The 23,838-nt window shown below is 39.5% G+C and overlaps 3 protein-coding genes across 3 annotated transcripts; all 3 read right to left on the bottom strand.

Annotated features, from left to right (window-relative positions):
- Positions 1-3,590: 3,590 nt before the first annotated feature.
- On the bottom strand, positions 3,591-7,357 carry LOC118818386 (extracellular calcium-sensing receptor-like). Its single transcript, XM_036585640.1, is given in 7 exon segments — positions 3,591-4,504; positions 4,637-4,727; positions 4,729-4,761; positions 4,876-5,106; positions 5,221-6,033; positions 6,588-6,873; positions 7,152-7,357. Coding segments are annotated over 7 exon segments (2,574 nt in total).
- Positions 7,358-7,977: 620 nt separating this feature from the next.
- On the bottom strand, positions 7,978-11,567 carry LOC118818405 (extracellular calcium-sensing receptor-like). Its single transcript, XM_036585658.1, is given in 6 exon segments — positions 7,978-8,888; positions 9,476-9,599; positions 9,682-9,909; positions 10,010-10,807; positions 10,899-11,184; positions 11,368-11,567. Coding segments are annotated over 6 exon segments (2,484 nt in total). The 5' UTR covers positions 11,505-11,567.
- A 7,028-nt stretch (positions 11,568-18,595) lies between these two features.
- On the bottom strand, positions 18,596-22,145 carry LOC118818388 (extracellular calcium-sensing receptor-like). Its single transcript, XM_036585642.1, has 6 exons — positions 21,943-22,145; positions 21,431-21,716; positions 20,532-21,338; positions 20,212-20,439; positions 20,009-20,132; positions 18,596-19,506 (listed from the first exon to the last, which is right to left on the bottom strand). The coding sequence occupies exons 1-6, from the start codon at positions 22,143-22,145 to the stop codon at positions 18,596-18,598; spliced, it is 2,559 nt and encodes an 852-aa protein (XP_036441535.1).
- Positions 22,146-23,838: the final 1,693 nt, after the last annotated feature.

The following is a 23,838-nucleotide window of genomic DNA, read 5'->3' as shown; positions in this document are numbered from 1 at the left end:
AATGAGCAGGAGCCAATCAGAGCGCAAAAGAAAACTTTCAGAGAGTGAGGTGCTATCAGTCAAAACAAAAAATCATGGTGAAGAACTTATTGGAGAAAAACCTGCAAATATTCACTGTGGCTGCTGACCTCTGCCACCTCAACTGGATTTGGAAGAACCTCTGAGTGAATATTCGCTGCAGCCTTCTCCTCTGCACTGGTAAGAAACAAGGGCACTGAAATGCATGAGTTCAAGTCGGACTGTTCCTGGCCCCCAGAAGTGGCTCTGCAGAGTTTAGCATTCTTTCCCATTAAACACTCCTGCTTTAATAATCTATTAGTAAGGCCTTCTTGAGTTGAATTCATACTGTGGTCCACAAGGAACTGTGTTTGAAACCCTCGTTCTAACATTTGAAATAAAGCCGGTTCATAAGAAGTGTCGACATCCTTGCTACCTTTTTGACTGCTCTCCTGAAGAAGAGTGCTAGATGGCTGCAGTGGACTCAAGAGGCAGCAGCCACCTTTTGCTTTCTGAGGGAAAGAAAAATTTGCAAGGCCTGTACTGAAACATCCAGATCATGGAGTTGGATGCCAATGATTTTGGGGTACGGGCAGTGTTCTCTCAATATCAAGCATTTATTTCTTGCTGTCCATTTCGTTTCAAGTTATCACAAGCAGATCACAACAGGCAACACTAGCTGAAAAGCCTTTCTGAACCATTTACACTACAGAACATAGGAACATCAGGATCCAAAACATCATCAGAATTTTCCCAAATATATTTGCTCTGCATAGTCATGCAAGAGGAGCTATATTTGGAAATTAAAAATTCAAAAAACTTTGGGAAAGCCCTGTACTACAGTCGTGCTCATCTCAGATCGAACTTACATGTGCCAAACATGCAAGGATAAATCACTGATCACAAAAAACCTCATTAGCTGCACTAGATTGTTCCATTTGCTTTGAAAGAAATTTTGATATCCTTGTGGTGGACATATGCGCTCATAGCCATAAGGTCCTGCTTCTTGTGAGCACAAACTAAGGCCTCATGTCATAAGCGGGAGGGCTTTTGTGGACTGGCTGAGACTAACTGTAAGTCTCACTAATGTGCTGCCTTACAAACCTTCACTTTTTTTTCAAGGAATCATGGTCTCATAGAGGCATCTGAGATGGATGAGTTTCCACCAAAGTAAACAACAGTGAAAGCCCAGAAGTCAGCCTTTCAAGGGTTACCTTAAAGCAAATGGCGCAATTCATCCAGCGCTAGTCCCCAGTCCCCCATTGAATCCCCAGAATACAAACTTTGACCTGGCAGGTATGGCTTCAAGCTTGAGATTTTAACAGATCTTTTGTGTTTAGAGTGCAATTTGTGAAACTCTTCAGGATTCTCAGGTAGATTGATCAGGTGACCTTTCGTTTGCTGCCCTCCAGAAACTACCACATCTCACTTGGTTTCCATGTGTCTCTGCACCCGCTAGTGATCCCAGGTCCACTGGATGACACCTTCCCTCTGGACCTGCCCTTGCACTTGCATATGGATGGCTGGTGTATACATTGAGTGTGTCGCAATTCAGGGGCTGCATCCTGCAAAGGATGCAGTCTATGAAGATGTGTTCTTCAGAGGCTGCTTAGACCCGCAAAAGGCTGAACCGAAATGAGACGCTCTGCTCCACAGCTGATTTTCTGTTTGCGTCACAGCACCGCTATTCCTGCCCTTACCGTTACATAATGAAATGTCACTCCTGTCAAGTTCTTTTTAAGTTATTTAAACATAGAGCCAGAAACTTTGATATTTGTTTTATTATTATTTTTTTTTTTGTTTTTTAGGGCTGGAGATGCTTCACCGCCGGCTACTGATGAGATTTTTAAACGTGTCGTTAGCTACTGCCTCAGTTTAAACCAAATACTTGTATGTAAGAGTACTAGTCAGCCGCCTTTCACTCCTCTGCTGATGCCACCATGTTCTCGAATTCTCGCCAGCACACAATGAACCTCGGGATATGTTGGCTGGTGAAGGATCCATCCATTGGATCCTTTGTTTGCCATGGAAAAGAAGGACACATATGAAGGAGACTTTGAAATGGGACAGTCTAGTTGCACCACTGTGAGGCAGACAGCCTTCAAATGCAGCCTCAGAAGGACGCAGACCTTGAATTGGGACACAGCTGTATTGTTTAAACCATACTAGACTAGGCATTCATCAGCATCACTGACAGCTCCTTGTCCACAGGGCCATTCATTTAACTTGTTTTACACCTGTGTTTTACCCCCAGTGGTTAATAATTTTGTTCATTTCTAACATGTAAGTCCCTGTGTTTAAAATTGAACAGTGCTTACTTTTCTGACTGTGGATTGTGTTTTGCACACTAAAATATTCGGTCCCACTTTATATTAAGTGTCTCTAATAACTGTGTAGTTACACATGAATAACATATGCTACAACAATGTAACTACTGATGATTTAGTCAGTGTTACAGATGGATTACAGAACTACAGCCTATGCAATTACACATGTGTATCAACTTATTTTGCCTCATGTAATTAAACAAGTGTATGTTCTACACAGCATCTTTCCTGTAGCGTAGTGTTAAAATTATGCTTTAAAAATAAATTACTGTGTAATGTAACACATTTAAGTAATGTCACAAAAGTTACGTTTTAAGATAAGGGGACACCTGCTTTTCCAGTATGTTATTACCCTTGTGTAATTACATGAGAGAGAAAAAGCTGTTACAACTATCAAGATACACTTGTGTAATTACACAAGGCAAAACTGAAATTGATACACATGTGTAATTACATAGGCTGTAGTTCTGCAATCCCTCTGTAACAGTGACTAAATCATCAGTAGTTACAATGTTGTTGCATATGTTATTCACAAGTAACTACACAGTTATTAGAGACACTTAATATAAAGTGGGACCAAATATTCTGCACTTATATCCTTTTCTCACAACTCATTACGGTATTGTTAGAGTATTGTTGTACTATACTGCATATGGAGCCACCTAAAGGTCTTTGTGATATATTACTTTATTCTAAACTACCCTCACTCAGATTGGAATAAAATGGGCATGGAGCTTCAGAGTGCTCAGTCAGTATTGACATCCAGTTAGTAGGGATAAAAAGTAGACAAACAAGTTCCTAACTTGATGTACAGATACTAAGACAAAGAAGTTTCTCATATGCTCTTAGGAAGCCTTAATGTGAAGTCTAACACACATAAATTGCACGATTAGGCAACACGATTACCCTCACACATACATCCATCACATATTGGTTAGCAATTCACCGTCATCGATGTTTTGGTTTCTCATTAACATTTGAAAAGTGTTTTAAGGAAAATTCATGATTCACTGTTATTAATTTACTTTCCCTTTTTACCAAGAAGACACTTATAACACATGGTAAATCTTTTCATTTTATTAGATAGTCTACACATAGACACCTTAGTATAATCAGTATCAAGTACAGTACAGAAATAGCAAGTATTCATAATCTTTTACATTTTTATTGCATATGTACTGTATGTTTTTTATATATTACATATTTATTTTTGTAGACCATTTAGCTTGTTTGTCTGTCAATTTTGTCAGACATTTGCTATCCTGATCAGATGGATTTTAAAGGATTTTTATCCATCATATGTTTTTTAGTGTTCTTATCTGGTCTTAGTAAAATGACGTAGCACTTGGGAATAAATATGCAAAAAAGTAATCCAGAACTTGAGGCCAAAATGGCAAATATTTCCACAGCTACAATAAACTTTCCAGGAGAGCTGACATAAGCTGGGATAAAGGTGATCCACACTGCACAGAATATGAGCATGCTGAATGTGATGAACTTGGCTTCGTTGAAGTTATCAGGCAGCTTCCGTGCTAGAAAAGCCAAAATGAAACACAAAAGAGCCAGAAATCCTATATAACCCAGCACAGCCCAGAAACCTACAACTGATCCCACATGACATTCTAGAATAATTCTGTCTTTGTAATGGTTCATGTTTTTATGAGGAAAAGGAGGGGATATTGACAACCAAAGAACACAAATAAGGACCTGTATGAGAGTGAAAAAAAGGACACTGAGTCTCTGCTGTGGAGGCCCAAACCATTTCATGGCATTACTGCCTGGAAGTGTAGCTCTGAAGGCCATTAACACCACTATTGTTTTCCCCAGAACACAGGAGATGCAGAGGACGAAGGTGATCCCAAACGTTGTGTGACGCAGCATGCAGGACCACTCAGAGGGCCGACCAATGAAAGTAAGTGAGCAGAGGAAACACAGAGTCAGTGAGAAGAGCAGCAGGAAGCTCAGCTCTGAGTTGTTGGCCCTAACAATGGGAGTCTGTCTATAGTGGAAGAAAATCAACCCAATTGTGATTGTGAGAAATCCACCAAAAAAAGAAAACGTCATCAGTAGAATTCCCATGATTTCATTAAAATTCAGGAATTCAATATTTTTTAGGTCACATCGAGTCTTGTTCCCATTTGACTTGTACTCGAGAGGGCATGGAAGGCATGTCACTGCATCTGAAACCATAGACATATTAAAAAGGGGAAATGAGGACATTTTAACATGGTGTGAAATCATTTGAGCTTTTAGTCGGCCACTTAAAAACACCATCAGTGTTAATGCAAAAGAGAGGAGCCTGGTCTTCTCACTTGTGGTGTTGCTGAACTCTCCGTCTGCACAAGGAATGCAGTCAAAGCAGCAGATTGGCTTCCCCTCTGTGAAAGCCCTGCTGGTTCCGGGGAAGACATCTTTCACTGCATACTGACCTAGGAACCTGAAGTACATGGGTAACTGGGTTCATAGTTTGATAAGAAAAAGACTTATTTGATATTTGTATAATAAGTACAATATTTATTGTTACGCTCCAAAACTTGTTTTCTTTGCTTACCGTTCGCTGATCTCCTGCCCAGACTGCACTAACATCATCACTCATTACAAACTCTTGGCCATCTTGCTGGGATGCATCATATAGACCAATGGTCTCAAATATTATGGTTCCTTCACTGTTCATCTGCCAGTTGACCAGGGCATAGCGTGCTACTGGGTCACCCAGCTCGTCAAACAGAACTTTCTCTCCATTTTTCATAGTAATGTTTACTTGGGAGAGGTAATGAAGAACCTGCAAAACATAGTGTACAAGACTCAACAACTGAACAATGTATTACTGAAATAAATGGCAGTGACATAAATGAAGAAATGCTCTGACAATAAAAATACACTGTACTCATGCCACCTGCCAGGGCTCTATTCTTCCTTTCCTTGCACATGAACCATTGGGAAATGGCCCCTTTCCTTCCACACAGGCCAGCAGTCCATCCACAGCATATGCCACAGCATAAACAGCCTTATAGATGTTGTTCAGTAGGCTGGCATCTGTGACATCTGTAAACCTTGTGTGCGCAGTCTCCAGAGACTCCTCTCCAGTGCAAGATTTGGCACCATTGTATGATTGAAGTCTCAGATTACAGTCAAACACATTCTCCCACAGTTCAACCAGTCCTGTATTACCTGGTGTCATAGAGGGTCGGCTGCTCGCAATAAATTCTTTCAGGCCTGGAATATGAGCATTGGGCACAGCGAAGCCTACTGCACCACCAACCACAGCATAGTTTATGGTGTTGGCTAAATACCTGTATGTGATCCAGCCCTCACTGCCAACCCACTGAAAACCAGTCACATTCTGGTAGTAAAGCTCTTTAATGAGGATGTCCAGGTCATTACCATCTGCAAAAGCCACAATGACCCTAGACGTGGATGTCTTAATGATATCCACCACATCTAGAAATTTCTCTCTGGAGTCGGTCCTGTAAATAGCCACAGAGTACTCCACACATACTCCTTCTTTTTCAGCAGCTTCCAGAAAACTGGCCATTCCATCATTGCCATAATCACTCCTGCTTCTGACAGCTCCCACCCAGGTCCAGCCAAAGTGCTTAACCAGTTTTGCCAGCGCTCTGCTCTGGTAGTAATCACTGGGAATTGTTCTGAAGAAGGAGGGGTACTCTTTTCTATTGCTAAGACATGCACAGGTAGCTGAGTGACTGAGCTGTGAAAGTAAAAATGCAGTCTGATACTGGGATTATACTACAGTCAGATCAATGCTCATATGTCTCAGATTGAACTGTCTTGAATTAGATTAATCTGTATTTTTCATCGGTTAAAATGCATTTTTGCCTTCTCCTTAAACTAAAAAAAAAAGTCTATTCATCTTAAAAATATTTCTAAATCACGTAGGTAATGTGCATGTGGCACAATGCAAGCAAATCAAATAAAAGGGTTATTACTATGAGAAATATCAACTTCAGAATTTGTGTTTAGAACCTCATGGAGAACCTCATGGAGAACCTCATGGCTTATGGAGAAATAATTTTATCTAACACTGAGACAGCTAAGAATACGCTTTTGCCTGATTATTCAACTTGGATAATTAAACTTTAGAAGTAATTGTATCTCTAGACAGACATGATCCAGTGACACAATGTGGTTATAGACATATTATAATTATCTCCTTATACAAGAATAATGTGGGAATAAACAGCATACTAGACACTTTATTATGCTTAAATTTGGCTTAACAAATCAAATTTTCAGTTGACTCACCACTGGTATGCGAAATGGGCCCATGGTCCTTGCAATTCCGATGGTGGCTGTTGAAGTCGTCTCTCCAATGACAGCATGCACAGTGGAGAGTTTGATGCATTCATCAATCCTGTCTTCTGGGCCATTAATGAGAACCAGTGATGCTTTCACAGAGAGAGGAATGCTGGGACAGGAGCCATATATTCTGTAGCCCAGTGTAAAGCCAGGAAGGATATCTGTGCTATTGTTAATCTCCTCAATAGCAAACATCATTGTCATGGCATACTGCAGCTCTCCTGGATCAACCCTACAAGCAAATATATATTTTTCTTTTGTTTCATTTTTGTCTGTCAATGCTTTCTTACCCAACCATCTCTTTGCTATGTTTTTACATTTTGTGCAACGCCCAACATTTTCTAATGTACCCAGTACTTTTGGTATTACTTTTCAGCTTTATAATGTCACATTACATATTTCATCATTGTTTTAACCATTTCAAATCATACAGAATAATTGTAATTTCGGTTTCAGACAACTGCTTTTCAGCGTTGAATTATCCCATTAAATATTTCTCTCTCATCTTACCCAAAACACCTAATATTTCCTGGGTTGACTTGTAGTGTTGGATTCACATCTAGTGGATACTGATGGAATGAAAAAATGCCTCCTATGGAGACATCACCGTCTTTAGAAAAATGAAGAAGATCATCAGCTCCATATGCTGTGCATTGCTGTTCTGTAGCATTAGCAGTAAAAAAGATTATCATCATTATGTCTGCCAGCAACAGCATGACTCTCTATAGGAAATATTTGCCTTACAGAATCCTCTCACTATATTGAGCAGAACTCTGTCTTTATATACATCTAATGACAGCAGAACATGGGGCCTGACATAATGCTAAGTGGCATGTTACCTTTTCTGTCCAATGATGAGAGCTAGTGTGATGATTGACAAGAAAATGGAGCAATGATCTGTGGGTGATGTTTGAGCCAATCAGGGCCTAGGCTGAATCCAGTATTTCACCTTATATTATTGATGCACCCTTGGGAAATTGGAAATTGTTATGACTGTGACATAGAAATGCAATAAATTTCTGGTTTAGCAGTGCATTTTAAAATGATAGGGGTTGTTTTCCAGGAATAGTTGGTAATAGTGTAACTAGGACATCATTTATTTAGACCCCTTACATATCTGCCTAATCATGTACCACAACATGTTTATTTGTCATGATGCCTCAGATAATACTTAAATATTTAAAAATGAAAAAGTGAAAGTGATATACATTTATTTAATATATCATTTTTATTCTGAAAAATGTTGTTATTTTATTTATTTGTTCAGTTGCACCGTAATTTTATTCACATTATATGCATATGTCTGAGTGTGTACAGAGCAGAGATTTGGAAAAAGTCATTGTGATTTTGCATGTGTTTTGCCCATTAGCCATTTCCTAGTATTCTGCTCTGGCTTAAGTATAATAATATAACACTTTGGAATGAAGATACAGAATAGCAAACCGAAGCTGGATGCTAAAATGGCAAATATCTCCACAGCTACAGTGAACTTTCCAGGAGAGCTGACATAAGCTGGGATAAAGGTGATCCAAACTGCACAGAATATGAGCATGCTGAATGTGATGAACTTGGCTTCATTAAAGTTATCAGGCAGCTTCCGTGCTAGAAAAGCCAAAATAAAACACAGTAGAGCCAGAAATCCTATATAACCCTGCACAGCCCAGAAACCTACTGCAGAACCTAGATCACATTCTAGAATGATTTTATCAGTGGAGTGTGCCATGTTTTTGCGATGTACTGGAGGCGCTAGTGCTAACCACAAAGTACAAATAATGACTTGAAAAAGAGTGCAACAGAAAACACTCATTCTCTGTACAGGCATAGAGCACTGTGGAAGACTATGGCCTGGCACAGTGGCTCTGAATGCCATCACCACTGCTATTGTTCTTGCCAGAACACAGGACATGCAAAGGGCAAAGGTGATCCCAAACGCTGTGTGGCGCAGCATACAGGACCATTTAGAGGGCTGACCAATGAAAGTAAGCGAACAGAGGAAACACAGAGTCAGTGAGAAGAGCAGGAGGAAGCTCAGCTCAGTGTTGCTTGCCTTTACAAGTGGTGTATCTATGAAGTAGAAAAACACCAGTCCTACAGCTATGGTAAATGAAACTCCTGTTAATGCAAACACTGTCAGAAGGATTCCCATGTTTTCATCAAATGAGAGGAATTCCACTCTCTTTGGAACACAGAGGCTGTGGTTTTCATTTGACCAGTACTCCAGAGGACATCTGATGCATTCCACAGAGTCTAAAATGAGACGGAATAGTCACAGATAGAACACTCATGCACAATATATTGAATTGTTCCAACATCAAAGATTTCTATATATATTTATGTATGCTTCAGGTCTAGAGTTTGGTATCATTTCGAAAGTTTGAAATCACTGTTTTCACTAATATAAAGTCAATTATGTGTCAGGGACATGTATAATATACATATATGATGATGCTTCTACCTAACTTAATAGGTTTCAGCTAATTTGTAGGGGCTTAAAAAAATTTTAATGTGTCCAGAATGATGAACACATCTACAGATGGCTGAGAAAACTGCATTACATTGAGAATGAAGTTATAATAAAATTAACATTAGGAATACCTCATACATGAGGCAGATAACCTATCAAGGAATTATTATAAAGGGATAATTATATTATATTATATTATATTATATTATATTATTTCATCAACTTCTTGCTATTTACAAACAACATGGAATATTAAATACAACCTCTTAAAATGTAATCCAATACTTTAATCTATGTTGTAAAACATATCTTTTGAATGGTAGTGTTTTATTTTCTACAGTAAAAAAAAACAAAAAAACACATGAATTACCAGTCTCATTGCTGATTTCACCCACAGGGCACTGTACACATGCAAAGCAGCAAGATGGTCTCCCTTTTAGTTGTGCCTGTCTGAAGCCTGGTTGACAGCTCTCACTGCACACAGACCTGGGCCTCTGCAACACATTCTCAGTTACACTCTCAAAAATGACAGCAAATCTCTTAACTATTTCTAAGCTGTACTTATTGTGCACCTACCATGTCACTATTTCCAGCCCAGACTATATTGATAGGTTTCATGACAAACTGCTCATCACTTGGGAGAGAAGCATCATAGTGACCCACTGTAACAAAGGCAATGTCTCCTGCTGCATTTTTCTGCCAGTTGACCAGCTCATAGCGTGCAGTAGGGTCTCCATTACTGTTAAAATACACACTCTCACCTGTAGGCATTGTAAAGTTAACGCTTTGTAAAGAATGTAATACCTAAAAAAATTGGGAAAAAAATAGCATAATTTATTGTTTGTGTGCTTGTAATATCCTTAGTATTTCTGAAGGTTTTTTACATTTTCTTACCTGACTTGACAGCAATGCATCCTTTTGGGTGCAAGTTATATTTTCAAAGGGATCATCCAGCTTTGCAAGCCAGTGTGTTTTGCAAGGCATGGGCGATTGCATAAACTGCTTTGTACACATTGTTAGAAATCCTTAACTCAGACACATCAGTGAATGTGTTGTTTATTTCTTTAAGATTCTCAAATCCAGTGCAAAGCTTCTCATTGTCATCTTTTTGAGAAAACTGACATCCAAATGTTGTTTCCCAGAACTCCCTCAGAAGTGCACTTGAGGGACTCTGAGATGGATGGACTTTTACAAGGAAGTCCTTCAGACCTGGAATTTTAGACTTACTGATTGTGAAGCCTATTGCACTACTGATAACTTTTGATGTCTTTTCAGTTGCCAAGTACCTGGCAGTTATCCAGGACTCACTGCCTATCCACTGTAGCCCTGTCATGTTTTGAGAAAGAGCCTCTTCTAACAAAACATCCATTTCGCTCTGGGCCAGGAATGCTACCAAAACCTTAGCTGTGCCTTGTCTGATCACTTGCACAACTTTAGCAATGCTCTCCTTGGAATTTGTTCTTAGAATGGCTTCAGAATACTCAATGCATACTCCCTCTTTTCTTGCTGCTTCCATAAATGTGACCATGCCATTGTTGCCATAGTCATTATCGCTTCTGACCGCTCCTACCCAGGTCCAGCCAAAATACTTTACCAGCTGAGCCAGTGCTCTGCTCTGGTAGTAATCGCTGGGAATTGTTCTGAAAAAGGAGGGATACTCTTTTCTGTTGCTCAGACAAGCACAGGTCGCAAAATGACTAATCTGTTGGGAGTAAGTGACACATCAAATTAGTATTATTGCTATGCTATGGTTGCATGTTTTACCAAAACAGTTTGATGTCTATGTACTTTACCACTGGAATCCTGAATGGCCCTGTTGCTCTCGACATCACAATAGTTGAGGAAGACTCTGACTCTCCAATGATTGCTTGCACTGCTGAGTGCCCAGAGCAGGTTTCTTGCGCTGTAAGCTCCTGGCCATTTATCAAAGCCATGGCTGATCTCATAGAGGCTAATGTTGAGCCACAGCTATCAAATATCTTGTACCCAATTGAAATATTAGGAAGAAGACTACTGTTGTTTATTTCTTCAATACCAAATATCATGGTCTGAACAAAGCGGAATTCTCTGAAGTTCAGGCTAAATGAACAAAGAAAAACATTAATACAGTTATTCGTTCACAGCTTTAACAGTATACAGTATTGCAAACATGTTTAGGCATGGACAGTTTGCTTTTCCACTTACTCAAGTCTTCACCCTCCCAGTGCAAAAAAAAGGTTTTCTTTAGATCGCAGTGGTAGTAGAATGAAAGATGAAACAAACCTGGTGCAGGTTAGACCTTGTGGTTTCTCAGTAAATGAAAGCGCCTGCAATGTAATTTTGCTGTGAATTGAAAAAGCTCCTCCAATGATGACATCCCCATCCTTGGAAAGCACAGGGTACTCTGGGCTCCCAATCATTTGGCACTTCGCCTTTTCTCCTTTTGCTTTAAAAACACAGAGCAGCAGAAATGCATAGAGAAACATTGCAGAGGCTCTGCAGCACTACTTTATTGCTCTCTACAACTGGGAGATCTAATTATATAGAGAGTGATAGCCCGTTTTGGGCACTTAAAGTACATGATCATGTGATCAGATCATATCTGAACATGTGATCATACAATATGATCCAGAGGGAGTTCATTTCTTTCCTACATATCTACGTAGTTTAATTATCACTGAAACTAGTACTGGTCCTTGATAGAATGCGTTTATAGAATTCTGCCTCTTTACTGTAAGTGAACGTTTTATTGAATATAACCTGGAACATTATTTTGAGCAGTCCATTTTTTTATTATTATTCTTTTTCTCTCTTGGTTCACCTTGGTTTCTTTGGCACCTCCCATTGAGGCTTTATGTAATGATGCTGAAGATAGATAATTACTTGTTTTATTCGATTTATTTTAGATAATTTTAGTATTATTCGATTTATTTTAGATATCTAGAGCTCAGCTTTAAATAAATATCTCTGTTAAAAGTACAATAGCACCACAGCTCAAAACATCGCTGATACTTTGTAGGTATTATTGAGTTTGAAATATTTGTATGGACCCATCATGACTGATAGTGTGAGATTCAGGGGTTCATATTTTAAATATCTGTCAGCCTCAGATCAGCTTCAATTTAACATTCAGATGTCTCATATTCTGTCTCACATCTTTTAACAGACTGACCTGCATTTATCCCTGTTTAGTTCTTCTACTTCCCTGCTTCATTCTTTATCTCTGCTTTTATCATCTTAAACATTTTTGGTCCCACTTCATTTGGATTGCCCTCTGTATTTTCTATAGATGTTGTAATGTTTAATAAACTATCTGGAGAAAACTCAGCTAATACTCATAAACATTAGAGGTAGAGTTCAGGTTAAGACCAGGGCTATATTTAGGTTCAGGTCAACATTTTAGGCCTATTCAAGGAAGTTCTCAATGAATCCAGCTGTTTTGTTGCAGTCCAGTTAATCATTTTAATACAAATCATGCATTTTCATATTCAAAGTGTGGATAAAATAACCAAAACACCGAACACATATATTAATATCACATTTAATACACTGTATGACCACACTTTACCTTCAGAACATGGATTTTTTCGGTTCCATTGGAAGGAACATTTGATTTAGCTTGATGAAGCATGATCAGCCAAACTAGGTATTAGATGATAGCAAATAGACTGCCGCAATAAAAGGTTTGGTAATGGTTAAGCAGACACATTGAAATAATTAAATTGTGACTTATTTTATTATATATAACAAAAAAATATAAATACATTTCTCAGGTGCCTAAGATCTAACAAAGTACTATACTTGTCCTGGTTCCTGAAATATTGAACTATTCTTCAAGATGAAAAATCTCCAGTTCTTTGTGTCAAGAGTAGGATATATACTTTATACTATATGCTCTGGGACCTCTCCTAAGGTCAGTTATCTATGTATCTAGTGATCGAGAAGGCCATTAAAATCATTTGTTTGTGATCATCATAAAGGAACAATGGGCCTCATCCACCAAACGTTCATAAAAAGAAATTTCTTCTCAAATCCCTCTGTGATACCCTTGTGGGTGAGTGAGGAAGGAGGCAGTTGTAGAGGCATAGAAATATTTTATCACTCACAATGAAACCAAAATGCAAGGTGCTCATCAATAATAAAATCAAGAGTCTGTCGTTAACCTTGTCATTACGTTCATCATTCAGATGTTCAGAGTTCTCTGCTGCCTCTGTTGCTCTCTCACATCTTTCTCTCTACTGAAGGAAAGAAATGCATTTTAGTAGGAAGAGAGCGAGTTATGTACAGGTGCACGTGCTTAGCAATCATCCCGATCTATCACTCCAACCAGCCATCTGCCTCACAGACAACACCTGATCATACCCCTGCTGCCACATACCCTCACCACCTGACTGAGGTCGGGCAACCGACTAGCAGCCCACAACATCCTCCTCCCTACCAAGGCGGCAGAGGAAATCAGCCACCAGCCTGTGGACCATCTTTAACTTAAAGGGCTGTAAAGCCAAATACCACCAGGTGATCTGGGGATTGGCATCTTTCATGCAGTGGAGCCACTAGAGTGGGGCATGGTCCTAACAGAGAGTGTGGAGAATGCCATTTTTTCACAGGAAGCTGGAGTCAATGGGATCTGCCAGTGCCATTTAGTTTAGTCCAGTGTCTAATAAAAGCAAGCAGTGCCCAACCATTCGAGCAATTGAACACGTGGCATGCGATAAGCATTGAATATAGACACCATGTTGACTTTTCTATAGTTGGCACAGATCCAAACAGTCCCATTGGGCTTGGTAACTCGACTCCTCTGGTACTCCCATATTGAGCACGGCCTTTAGTTTCTCATGAACTACATTTTTCTTGTGTTCAAGTAACCTATAGGGTGGCTGTTAACAACTAGACCCAGAGGGGTCTCAATGTGGTGCTCTATGAGGTTGGTCTGGCCCAGCAGAGTTGAAAACACATTGAAAACTGTACGCAACCTGGCATCCTCTGTTTTCTGGGACAGCGAGAGCTGGTCACCACATGTAACGAAGTGTGTTGGTCTGGCCCAGCAGAGTTGAAAACACATGGGAAAATTCTGTATGCCACCTGGAGTCCTATGTTTTCTGGGACAACCATAGCCAGAGAAACAGGGATTGCCTCTCTCCACCGTTTAAGGACATCGAGGTGGAATATCTGTAGTGCATCACCTCTTTTAGACCATTTCACCTTATAGTCAACCTCTTCGACTTGTCATGTGACCTCAAAGAGACCACTTGGCAAGTAATTTAGAGCTCAATGTGGGAAGTGAAATAAGTACTTTCTCTCCTCGTGTAAACGTAGCACTTTTGAGACAGCTGGAGGGTTAACTAGTTGACATTCACAGCAAGACGCAGACCACCTGCATACATCACCATAAATGCCAGAATTTATCTTTTATTTTGGAGAAATAGGGATATGTCAGCACAATCTGGGGTTTGAGCCTCTGACCATCAAGAACTCTAACCTGATCAAAAGCGTGCCTTAGTGTGCCATCACGCGACTGCTCCAGAGGGAAATCCCCTAGGGCAGGGATGTTTAATTAAAATTCAATAAGTCCAAGCAAAAGTCCGGAACATCATAATGTCTAACCTGCATCATGATTCAGTGCCATATACTGTATACTGAAGTAGTAGTTATATAAACATCTTATAGAGTCAACCACTGAATGTCAAATCAAATAAAGTACAATTCAGTAATATTTCAACAACAGTTATTGTCAGTTTTCTCTTTTAAGAGCAGGCAATGTGACTCACTTTCTTCTCTGACTGCTGTTTCTCACCCTGTGTGTGCATCACTCACTCGAGTCTCTGTGCTCATCGTAATGCACAGATCTGATTGGCTGAGTAACATCACGTGTGATATTTACAATGCATGCGATTGGTCTGTGAGTTTCCCGGGCTGCTAAAGCAGCAAACAGCTTTTCTCCCCAGAAATCAGTACTGACCGATATGAGCGGGTATTGGTGTATCTCCCCTATGAACACACCTCAGCTACACCTTATAAGCTTTACCCAATGTCATATTTTGAATCAAGCACTGACATATTGCGGTTTGATCACAACCTGAATCCACCAAGGCCCAATACGTACCCCGTTGAATACTCATTGGTATGTGGTACATCCCTGCTCAGTCGGGAGAGATGTGTGGAGAGTCGGGGATCTGAGCCAGGGCTCCGATCTTCATGTGGGGACAGTGATCCTGGAAATGACCAGGTTTCCCACATCCCCAACATACCTGCCCAGGCTTTGTCCCAGCATTTTGGGGCTCCGTGGACACCACCTGTTGAGATAAAGAGGGCAGTTGATCAGAAGGGGAGGGGTTAATGGGCCCTGTAAATGCAGTATGGATACAGGGAATAGGTTTTGGAGGAAATGCTCCCTTTTTGTGTGGAGCTGGTTCATGAGGGGGCACGAGAGAGGATACAGAGAGAGAAGCCAGCAGTGATTGGCTAGGGGCCTCCTCCAGATACTCAGGGTGGTGGTACTATACCCAAGCAGCTGTTCCTCTGGGTGGGTGGACCATGAATTGCTCCATTACCTCCAGATTGATAAGTCTCATCAATTTTCAGGTCATCCTCCTGTCCTTGCACCAGGGCTTTGAATAGGCTCTGCTGCTCCTGGAAGACTTGAAGGAGGGCCTGATGTTGGCTTTACTGGATCTGGGTGAGGGTTTTAATGAGAGAGGCCTTCACGGCGGCTTCATACTTCTATCCCGGGTTTCGGCACCACTGTGAAACCCTGGTGGGTAAATGAGGAAGGACTATGGCAGAGACAGTCATAGAAGCACAGAAATATTTTATTATATCACTAACAATGAAACAGAAATGCTAGATTTGGAGCATACAGCTCTCATCAATAACAAAAATCAGCAGTCCATCATTAATCTTGTCATTCAGGCTAAGTTGATTGTTCAGAGTTCTCTGCTGCCTCTTTGCCTCTCTTTCAGCTCTCTCTCTCTACAGAAGGAAAAAAGGCATTTTAGTAGGGAGGGGGACAATTATCCACAGTTACACATGCTCACCAATCAGCCGGCTCCCTCACTCCAACCTGCCCTCCACCTTACAGACCATGACCATGCCTCTGCTGCTACACCCACTTAAGCTGTTTTCATGAAGATTCTGATGGAAGGTAAGAACAGAATCAATGTGCACTCAAGAGCACAAAGGTGAAAACAAATCTGTGGTTTAAGAACACATCACATGACCTGGACTTACTGATGTAGACTTTTTCTCAGGACCTTTCTCAAGAGCAAATGTAAGAAAAAAAAAAGATTTTGCTGAATGAAGCATAGTGTTTTGCATCATAGTTACGTGGTCCTGTAACATAAAAAATGGCCTCATTCATATTTCTATTCATACGAATCCCATTAAATTAGAGAAATCATATAGAGTTAATACCCCCCCACACACACAAGATACACTCTCAATTAAGGATCCTCTACAGTTTTTACAGTTGGTATTATGTGGCACTGCAAATAGAAGTCATTATTTGCCTTTTTATTTTGCTTTATTTTCCTGCTGTTTCTTGTTTGCGTTTTGGCCATAAATGGCCATAGATTTCTGTATGCAAGAGACAAGGCCATGATCTTTGGGCCCCCAGGTGGTGCTGCATTAAAAACAGACATGATTCTGTAGTGGAAATCACTGCATGGGCTCAGGAACACTTCTGAAAAACTTGGTCTGTGAAAATGCCGCTGCATCCACAAATGAAGGTTAAAATTTAAACAAGAAACTGTACATAAACAGGATTCAGAAATGCTGCCACCTTCTCTGGGCCCGAGCTCATTTAAAATGGACTGAGGGGAAGTGTAAAAGTGTATTGTTGTCCGATGAATCAACATTTGAAATTCTATTTGGAAATCATGGACACTGTTCTCCAGGCTAAAGACCACTCAGCTTGTTATCAGTGCACAGTTCAAAAGCCTGTATTCGTGATGGTATAGGGGGTGCATTAGTGCACATGACATGGGTGACATGCACATCTGTGAAGGCAACATGCATGCTGAACAATATATACATGTTTTGGCAGCATATGCTGCCATCCAGATGACGTCTTTTTCAGGGAAGACCCTGTTTTTTCAGCAAAATAATGCCAAACCACATTCTGCATGTATTACAACAGCATTGCTCCATATTTAAAGAGTCTGGGCTTGAAACTGGCCTGCCTGCAGTCCAGACCTGTCACCCACTGTTAAATTTGGGGCATTATGAAATGAAAATATGACAAAGGAGACCCCAAACTGTTGAGTAGCTGAAATCCTATATCAAACAAGAATGGAAAAATAGTTCACTTTCAAAACTACAGCAGTGTCTCCTCAGTTCCCAAATACTAACAGAGTGTTGTTAAAAGAATAGGTGATGAAACACAGTGGTAAACAGGCCCCCGTCCTAACTTTTTTGAACGTGTTGTTGGCAACAAATTCAAAATGGGAACATATTTTTCAAAAAACAATAACATTTCTCAGTTTCAACATTTGATGTGTTGTATTTGTAGCATTTTCCTTTAAAAATATGGTTTATATGATTTCCATTTCATTGCATTCTGTTTTTATTTACATTCTGCGCAGCATCCAAACCACTATTGTTTTCCCCAGAACACAGGACAAAGGTGATTCCAAATGCTGTGTGACACAGCAGGACCACTCAGAGTGCTGACCAGTGAAAGTAAATGAACAGAAAAAAAACAACAGTGAGAAGAGCAGCAAGAGGGAAGCTCTGAGTTGTTTGCTCTGACAAAGGGAGTGTGTTTTTTAATTCGAAATGAAATACCGACTAACATTGTTATTCCTGTTCCAGAAAGAGAAAAGAAGACCAGTACTATCCCCATAATTTGTATGACCTACAGCACACATTTATCTCTTTTGACATTACACCAGTATTCTGGACGCGGCTCACAGTTATTTGAATCTGCAAAACAATTATGATCATTGAATGAAACCAAACATTGTCATATGGTGTTATTTGTGCCATAGTTCAGGATCAGCATCCTAAATAGTAGAAGAAGAATAGAGATTAGTCTTGTTACTGACCTCTCCTTCTGCACATGGTATACAGTCATAGTAGCAAGTAGGCCTTCCTTTCTGTAAAGGCTTCCTGCAAGCTGATTCTAGTGTTTCACCATATTTTATTGATGCACCTTGGAGATTTAAAAAAATGTTATGACTGTGATTGGACTTACAATAAATTATTTTTTTAGCAATACAGGTAAAAATAGTAGAGGTTGTTTTGCAGTGATAGTGGGTAATAGTGCAAGTAGGTTGTCATTTAGTTAGACCTCTAACATATCTGTCATCATGTGTTACACCAAAATTACTTATCATGATCCCACAGATAATACCAGATTTTTGAATATGAATTATTCATTTTTTCAATGTTTTTATTTTTGTAGATTTCATTCTTTTTTCATTTATTCAGTTACAAAATATTTTTATTCACATTTCATGTATTTACTGTCTGTGTAATGTGTGTCTATGTGTACAGAGCAGAGATTGGAGAAAAGTCATTGTGATTTTGCATGTGTTTTGCCTATTAGCCGTTTCCTAGTATTCTGCTCTGGCTTAAGTATAATAATATAACACTTTGGAATAAAGATACAGAATAACAAACCAAAACTTGAGGCTAAAATGGCAAATATCTCCACAGCTACAGTGAACTTTCCAGGAGAGCTGACATAAGCTGGGATGAAAGTGATCCACACTGCACAGAATATGATCATGCTGAATGTGATGAACTTGGCTTCATTAAAGTTATCAGGCAGCTTCCGTGCTAGAAAAGCCAAAACAAAACACAAAGCAGCTAGAAGTCCTACATAACCCAGCACAGCCCAGAAACCTACCACAGAACCTAGATCACATTCTAGAATGATTTTGTCAGTGGAGTGTGCCATGTTTTTGCGATGTACTGGAGGCGCTAGTGCTAACCACAAAGTACAAATAATGACTTGAAAAAGAGTGCAACAGAAAACACTCATTCTCTGTACAGGCATAGAGCACTGTGGAAGACTATTGCCTGGCACAGTGGCTCTGAAGGCCATTACCACTGCTATTGTTCTTGCCAGAACACAGGACATGCAAAGGGCAAAGGTGATCCCAAACGCTGTGTGGCGCAGCATACAGGACCATTTAGAGGGCTGACCAATAAAAGTAAGTGAACAGAGGAAACACAGAGTCAGTGAGAAGAGCAGGAGGAAGCTCAGCTCAGTGTTGCTTGCCTTTACAAGTGGTGTATCTATGAAGTAGAAAAACACCAGTCCTACAGCTATGGTAAATGAAACTCCTGTTAATGCAAACACTGTCAGAAGGATTCCCATGTTTTCATCAAATGAGAGGAATTCCACTCTCTTTGGAACACAGAGGCTGTGGTTTTCATTTGACCAGTACTCCAGAGGACATCTGATGCATTCCACAGAGTCTAAAATGAGACGGAATAGTCACAGATAGAACACTCATGCACAACATATTGAATTGTTACAAAATTAAAGATTTCTATCTGTAAATGTCCTTTTAAACTTAAATGTACACTTCAGTTCTAGAGTTTGGCATCACCATTTGAAAGTTTGAAATCACTGTTTTCACTAATATAAAATCAATTATGTGGCAGGGACATGTATAATATACATATATGATGATGGTTTAACTTAATAGGTTTCAGCTGATTTGTAGGGACTTTACAAAATGAAGAAACTAACATTAAGAATGCCTCATGTATGTGGCAGATAACATTTCAAGGATTTTTTGTAAAACGATCTATTCTATTATATTATTTATCAACTTATTGGTATTTACAAACAACATGGAATTTTAAATACAACCTCTTAAAATATATACTAATACTTTAATATATGCTGTAAAATTTATTTTCTTTTCTAAATATCTTTTGAATGGTATTGATTTTTACAGTACACATGAATTACCAGTCGCATTGGTGATTTCACCCACAGGGCACTGTACACATGCAAAGCAGCAAGGTGGTCTCCCTTTTAGTTGTGCCTGTCTGAAGCCTGGTTGACAGCTGTCACTGCATACAGACCTGGGCCTCTGCAACACATTCTCAGTTCCACAAAAATGACAACAAATCTCAAATTCTCTTAACAATTTCTAAGCTGTACTTACTTACCATGTCACTATTTCCAGCCCAGATTATATTGATAGGTTTCATGACAAACTGCTCATCTCTTGGGAGAGAAGCATCATAGTGACCCACTGTAACAAAGGCAATGTCTCCTGCTGCATTTTTCTGCCAGTTCACCAGCTCATACCTTGCAATAGGGTCTCCATTACTGTCAAAATACACACTCTCACCTGTAGGCATTGTAAAGTTAACACTCTGTAAAGAATGTAATACCTGAAAAAATTTGGGAAAAATTTAGCTTTTTTTCCATGTCTGTTTGTGTGCTTGTAACGTTCTAATTATTTCTAAAGACTACATTTTCTTACCTGACTTGACAGCAGTGCATCCTTTTGGGTGCAAGTTATATTTTCAAAGGGATCATCAGCTTTGCAAGCCAATGTGTTTTGCAAGGCATGGGCGATTGCATAAACTGCTTTGTACACATTGTTGGAAATCCTTAACTCAGACACATCAGTGAATGTGTTGTTTATTTCTTTAAGATTCTCAAATCCAGTGCAAAGCTTCTCATTGTCATCATTTTGAGAAAACTGACATCCAAATGTTGTTTCCCAGAACTCCCTCAGAAGTGCACTTGAGGGACTCTGAGATGGATGGACTTTTACAAGGAAGTCCTTCAGACCTGGAATTTTAGACTTACTGATTGTGAAGCCTATTGCACTACTGATAACTTTTGATGTCTTTTCAGTTGCCAAGTACCTGGCAGTTATCCAGGACTCACTGCCTATCCACTGTAGCCCTGTCATGTTTTGAGAAAGAGCCTCTTCTAACAGAGCATCCATTTCACTCAGGGCCAGAAATGCTACCAAAACCTTAGCTGTGCCTTGTTTGATCACTTCCACAACTTTAGCAATGCTTTCCTTGGAATTTGTTCTTAGAATGGCTTCAGAATACTCAATGCATACTCCCTCTTTTCTTGCTGCTTCCATAAATGTGGCCATGCCATTGTTGCCATAGTCATTATCGCTTCTGACCGCTCCTACCCAGGTCCAGCCAAAATACTTCACTAGCTGAGCCAGTGCTCTGCTCTGGTAGTAATCGCTGGGAATTGTTCTGAAAAAGGAGGGATACTCTTTTCTGTTGCTCAGACAAGCACAGGTCGCAAAATGACTAATCTGTTGGGAGTAAATGACACATCAAATTAGTATTATTGCTATGCTATGGTTGCATGTTTTACCAAAAACAGTTTGATGTCTATGTACTTTACCACTGGAATCCTGAATGGCCCTGTTGCTCTCAACATCACAATAGTTGAAGAAGACTCTGACTCCCCAATGATTGCTTGCACTGCTGAGTGCCCAGAGCAGGTTTCTTGCGCTGTAAGCTCCTGGCCATTTATCAAAGCCATGACTGATCTCATAGAGGCTAATGTTGAGCTGCAGCTATCAAATATCTTGTACCCAATTGAAATATTAGGAAGAAGACTACTGTTGTTAATTTCTTCAATACCAAATATCATGGTCTGAACAAAGCGGAATTCTCTGAAGTCCAAACTAAATAAAAGAACAAAAATATTAATACAATCATAACATAATACAATTTTATCTTTCAGTCATTCATAATTTTAGTAGTATACAGTGTTGCAAACATTTTTAAAAAGTTTATGTTCATTCAGTTCCACTTACACAAGACCTCACTATTCCCAGGTCCTCACCCTTCCAATTCAATGAAAGGTTTTCTTTAGATCGCAGTGGTAGTAGAATGAAAGATGAAACAAACCTGGTGCAGGTTAGACCTTGTGGTTTCTCAGTAAATGACAGTGTCTGTAAAGTAATGTTGCTGTGAATTGAAAAAGCTCCTCCAATGATGACATCCCCATCCTTGGAAAGCACAGGGTACTCTAGACTCCCAATCATTTGGCACTTCGCCTTTTCTCCTTTTGCTTTAAAAACACAGAGCAGCAGAAACGCATAGAGAAACATTGCAGAGGCTCTGCAGCACTACTCCATTGCGCTTCACAGCTGGGAGATCTATTATATAGAGAGTGATAGCCCATTTTGGGCACTTGAAGGATGAGATCATGTGATCATATTGTATCTGTACAAGTGATCATACAGTATGATCCAGCAGGGGTTTATCCATCTTCCCTTCTTAAAAAAATTAGTTTTAAATATCAATGAAACTAGTATTGATCATATAGTGCCTTCAGAGAATCACTAGAATGATTAAATTTTCCTGCATACACTAGCAGTTTAAATGAAAGATTTAAAGATAAATATGGAGTAAAAGTATAAAATGTCACCTTTTTGTGGTTTAATGTTTTTGACTTCTGTCTCTTTCCTCTAGGTGAATTTCTTGTTTTAATAGATTTGAACTGGGACATTGACTTGGGCATTCCAATTTTTTTTTATTTTTCTCTCTGATAGTACTTTGTGGGTATTATTGAATTTAAAATGTTTGTATAAACCTGTCATGACAGATAGAGTGAGATTCAGGGGTTCATATTAAATATTTGTCAGGCCCAAATCAGATCCAATGTAATATTTAGATGCCTGCTTTATTCTGCATCCATGCTTTTGTTATGTTAAACATTTGGTTGCCCTTCATTTGAGAAAACTCTGTTGATATTTAATAGCATTAGAGTTACCATTCACATTAGGGCCAGGGCTAGATTTAATTTTAGGTTTTGGATTGAGGCAAAGTTTAAGATCAATATTAGGAACAGCATTAGGGTTTGGAAGAGTCGAGGTGATTTAATTGATTTTTAGTTGAATTTAAGTTAAATGTAAGGTAAGGTAAGCATCTACAATCATCTATATAGAGAGCTATCCAAATAAATTGTTACCCAGTTTTCAATCTGGGTTTAAGCTAGAGTCTCTTGTTGGCACTGAGGTGCATGATGCGATGTATGTGAGAAAAAAATTCTTGCAAGAGAGGATCAGACTCTAAACTTGGTGCTGTTGGTTAAGTAGGATTTGTGGGAGAATGTTCTCTGGTAGCATTTAGGTTCAGATCAACATTTCAGGCTCACTCAAGGAAAATTATCTGTGAATCCTGCTGGGTGTTGCAGTCTAGTTGATTTGAATATAAATCATGCATTTTTACATTCAAAATGTGGACGAAACAACCAAAACACCTAATGTGTATAAATATCATATTTAGTACAGTGTATGGCCGCCTTTACCGTCAAAACATGGATTTGTTCAGTTTTATTAGCAGCACACTTCATTTAACTGAATGAAGCAGTCAAACTAGGTATTATGTGATATAGCAAATAACAAGCACAATAATTGAAATACATAAAATCACAACATATAGTATTATTGTGATACCCTGGAGGGTGTGGGCAGAAGGAGTACAGAGGAGGCAGTGTCAGTGGGCAGAGACCTTTTATTCTTTCTCTCCAAACATTAACAAAAACAAAAGAATGCTAGGCTGTGAGCAGATAGCTCTTCACTGCTGCAAGCTTCAGAGTTGTTTCTTCCTCTGGAGCTTTAAGTTAATTTCATCTCTCTACCCAAGTGTGGAAAGAAACAATCACCCACAGGTGTAACTGTTGCCATTCGGTTTGTGTCTTCACCAGACACCACCACCCCCCCAACCTGCAAGGTGGGAGAGGAAGTTCGCTACCAGCATCTGAGCCCCTGGCCTGTGGGCGACGTTGAACTTAAAGGG

Source organism: Colossoma macropomum, unplaced genomic scaffold (genome assembly GCF_904425465.1).
Source record: "Colossoma macropomum unplaced genomic scaffold, Colossoma_macropomum, whole genome shotgun sequence".
NCBI lineage: Eukaryota > Metazoa > Chordata > Actinopteri > Characiformes > Serrasalmidae > Colossoma > Colossoma macropomum.
Note: the sequence above shows the minus strand (reverse complement) of the source record. Positions and strands in the feature narration are given on the sequence as shown.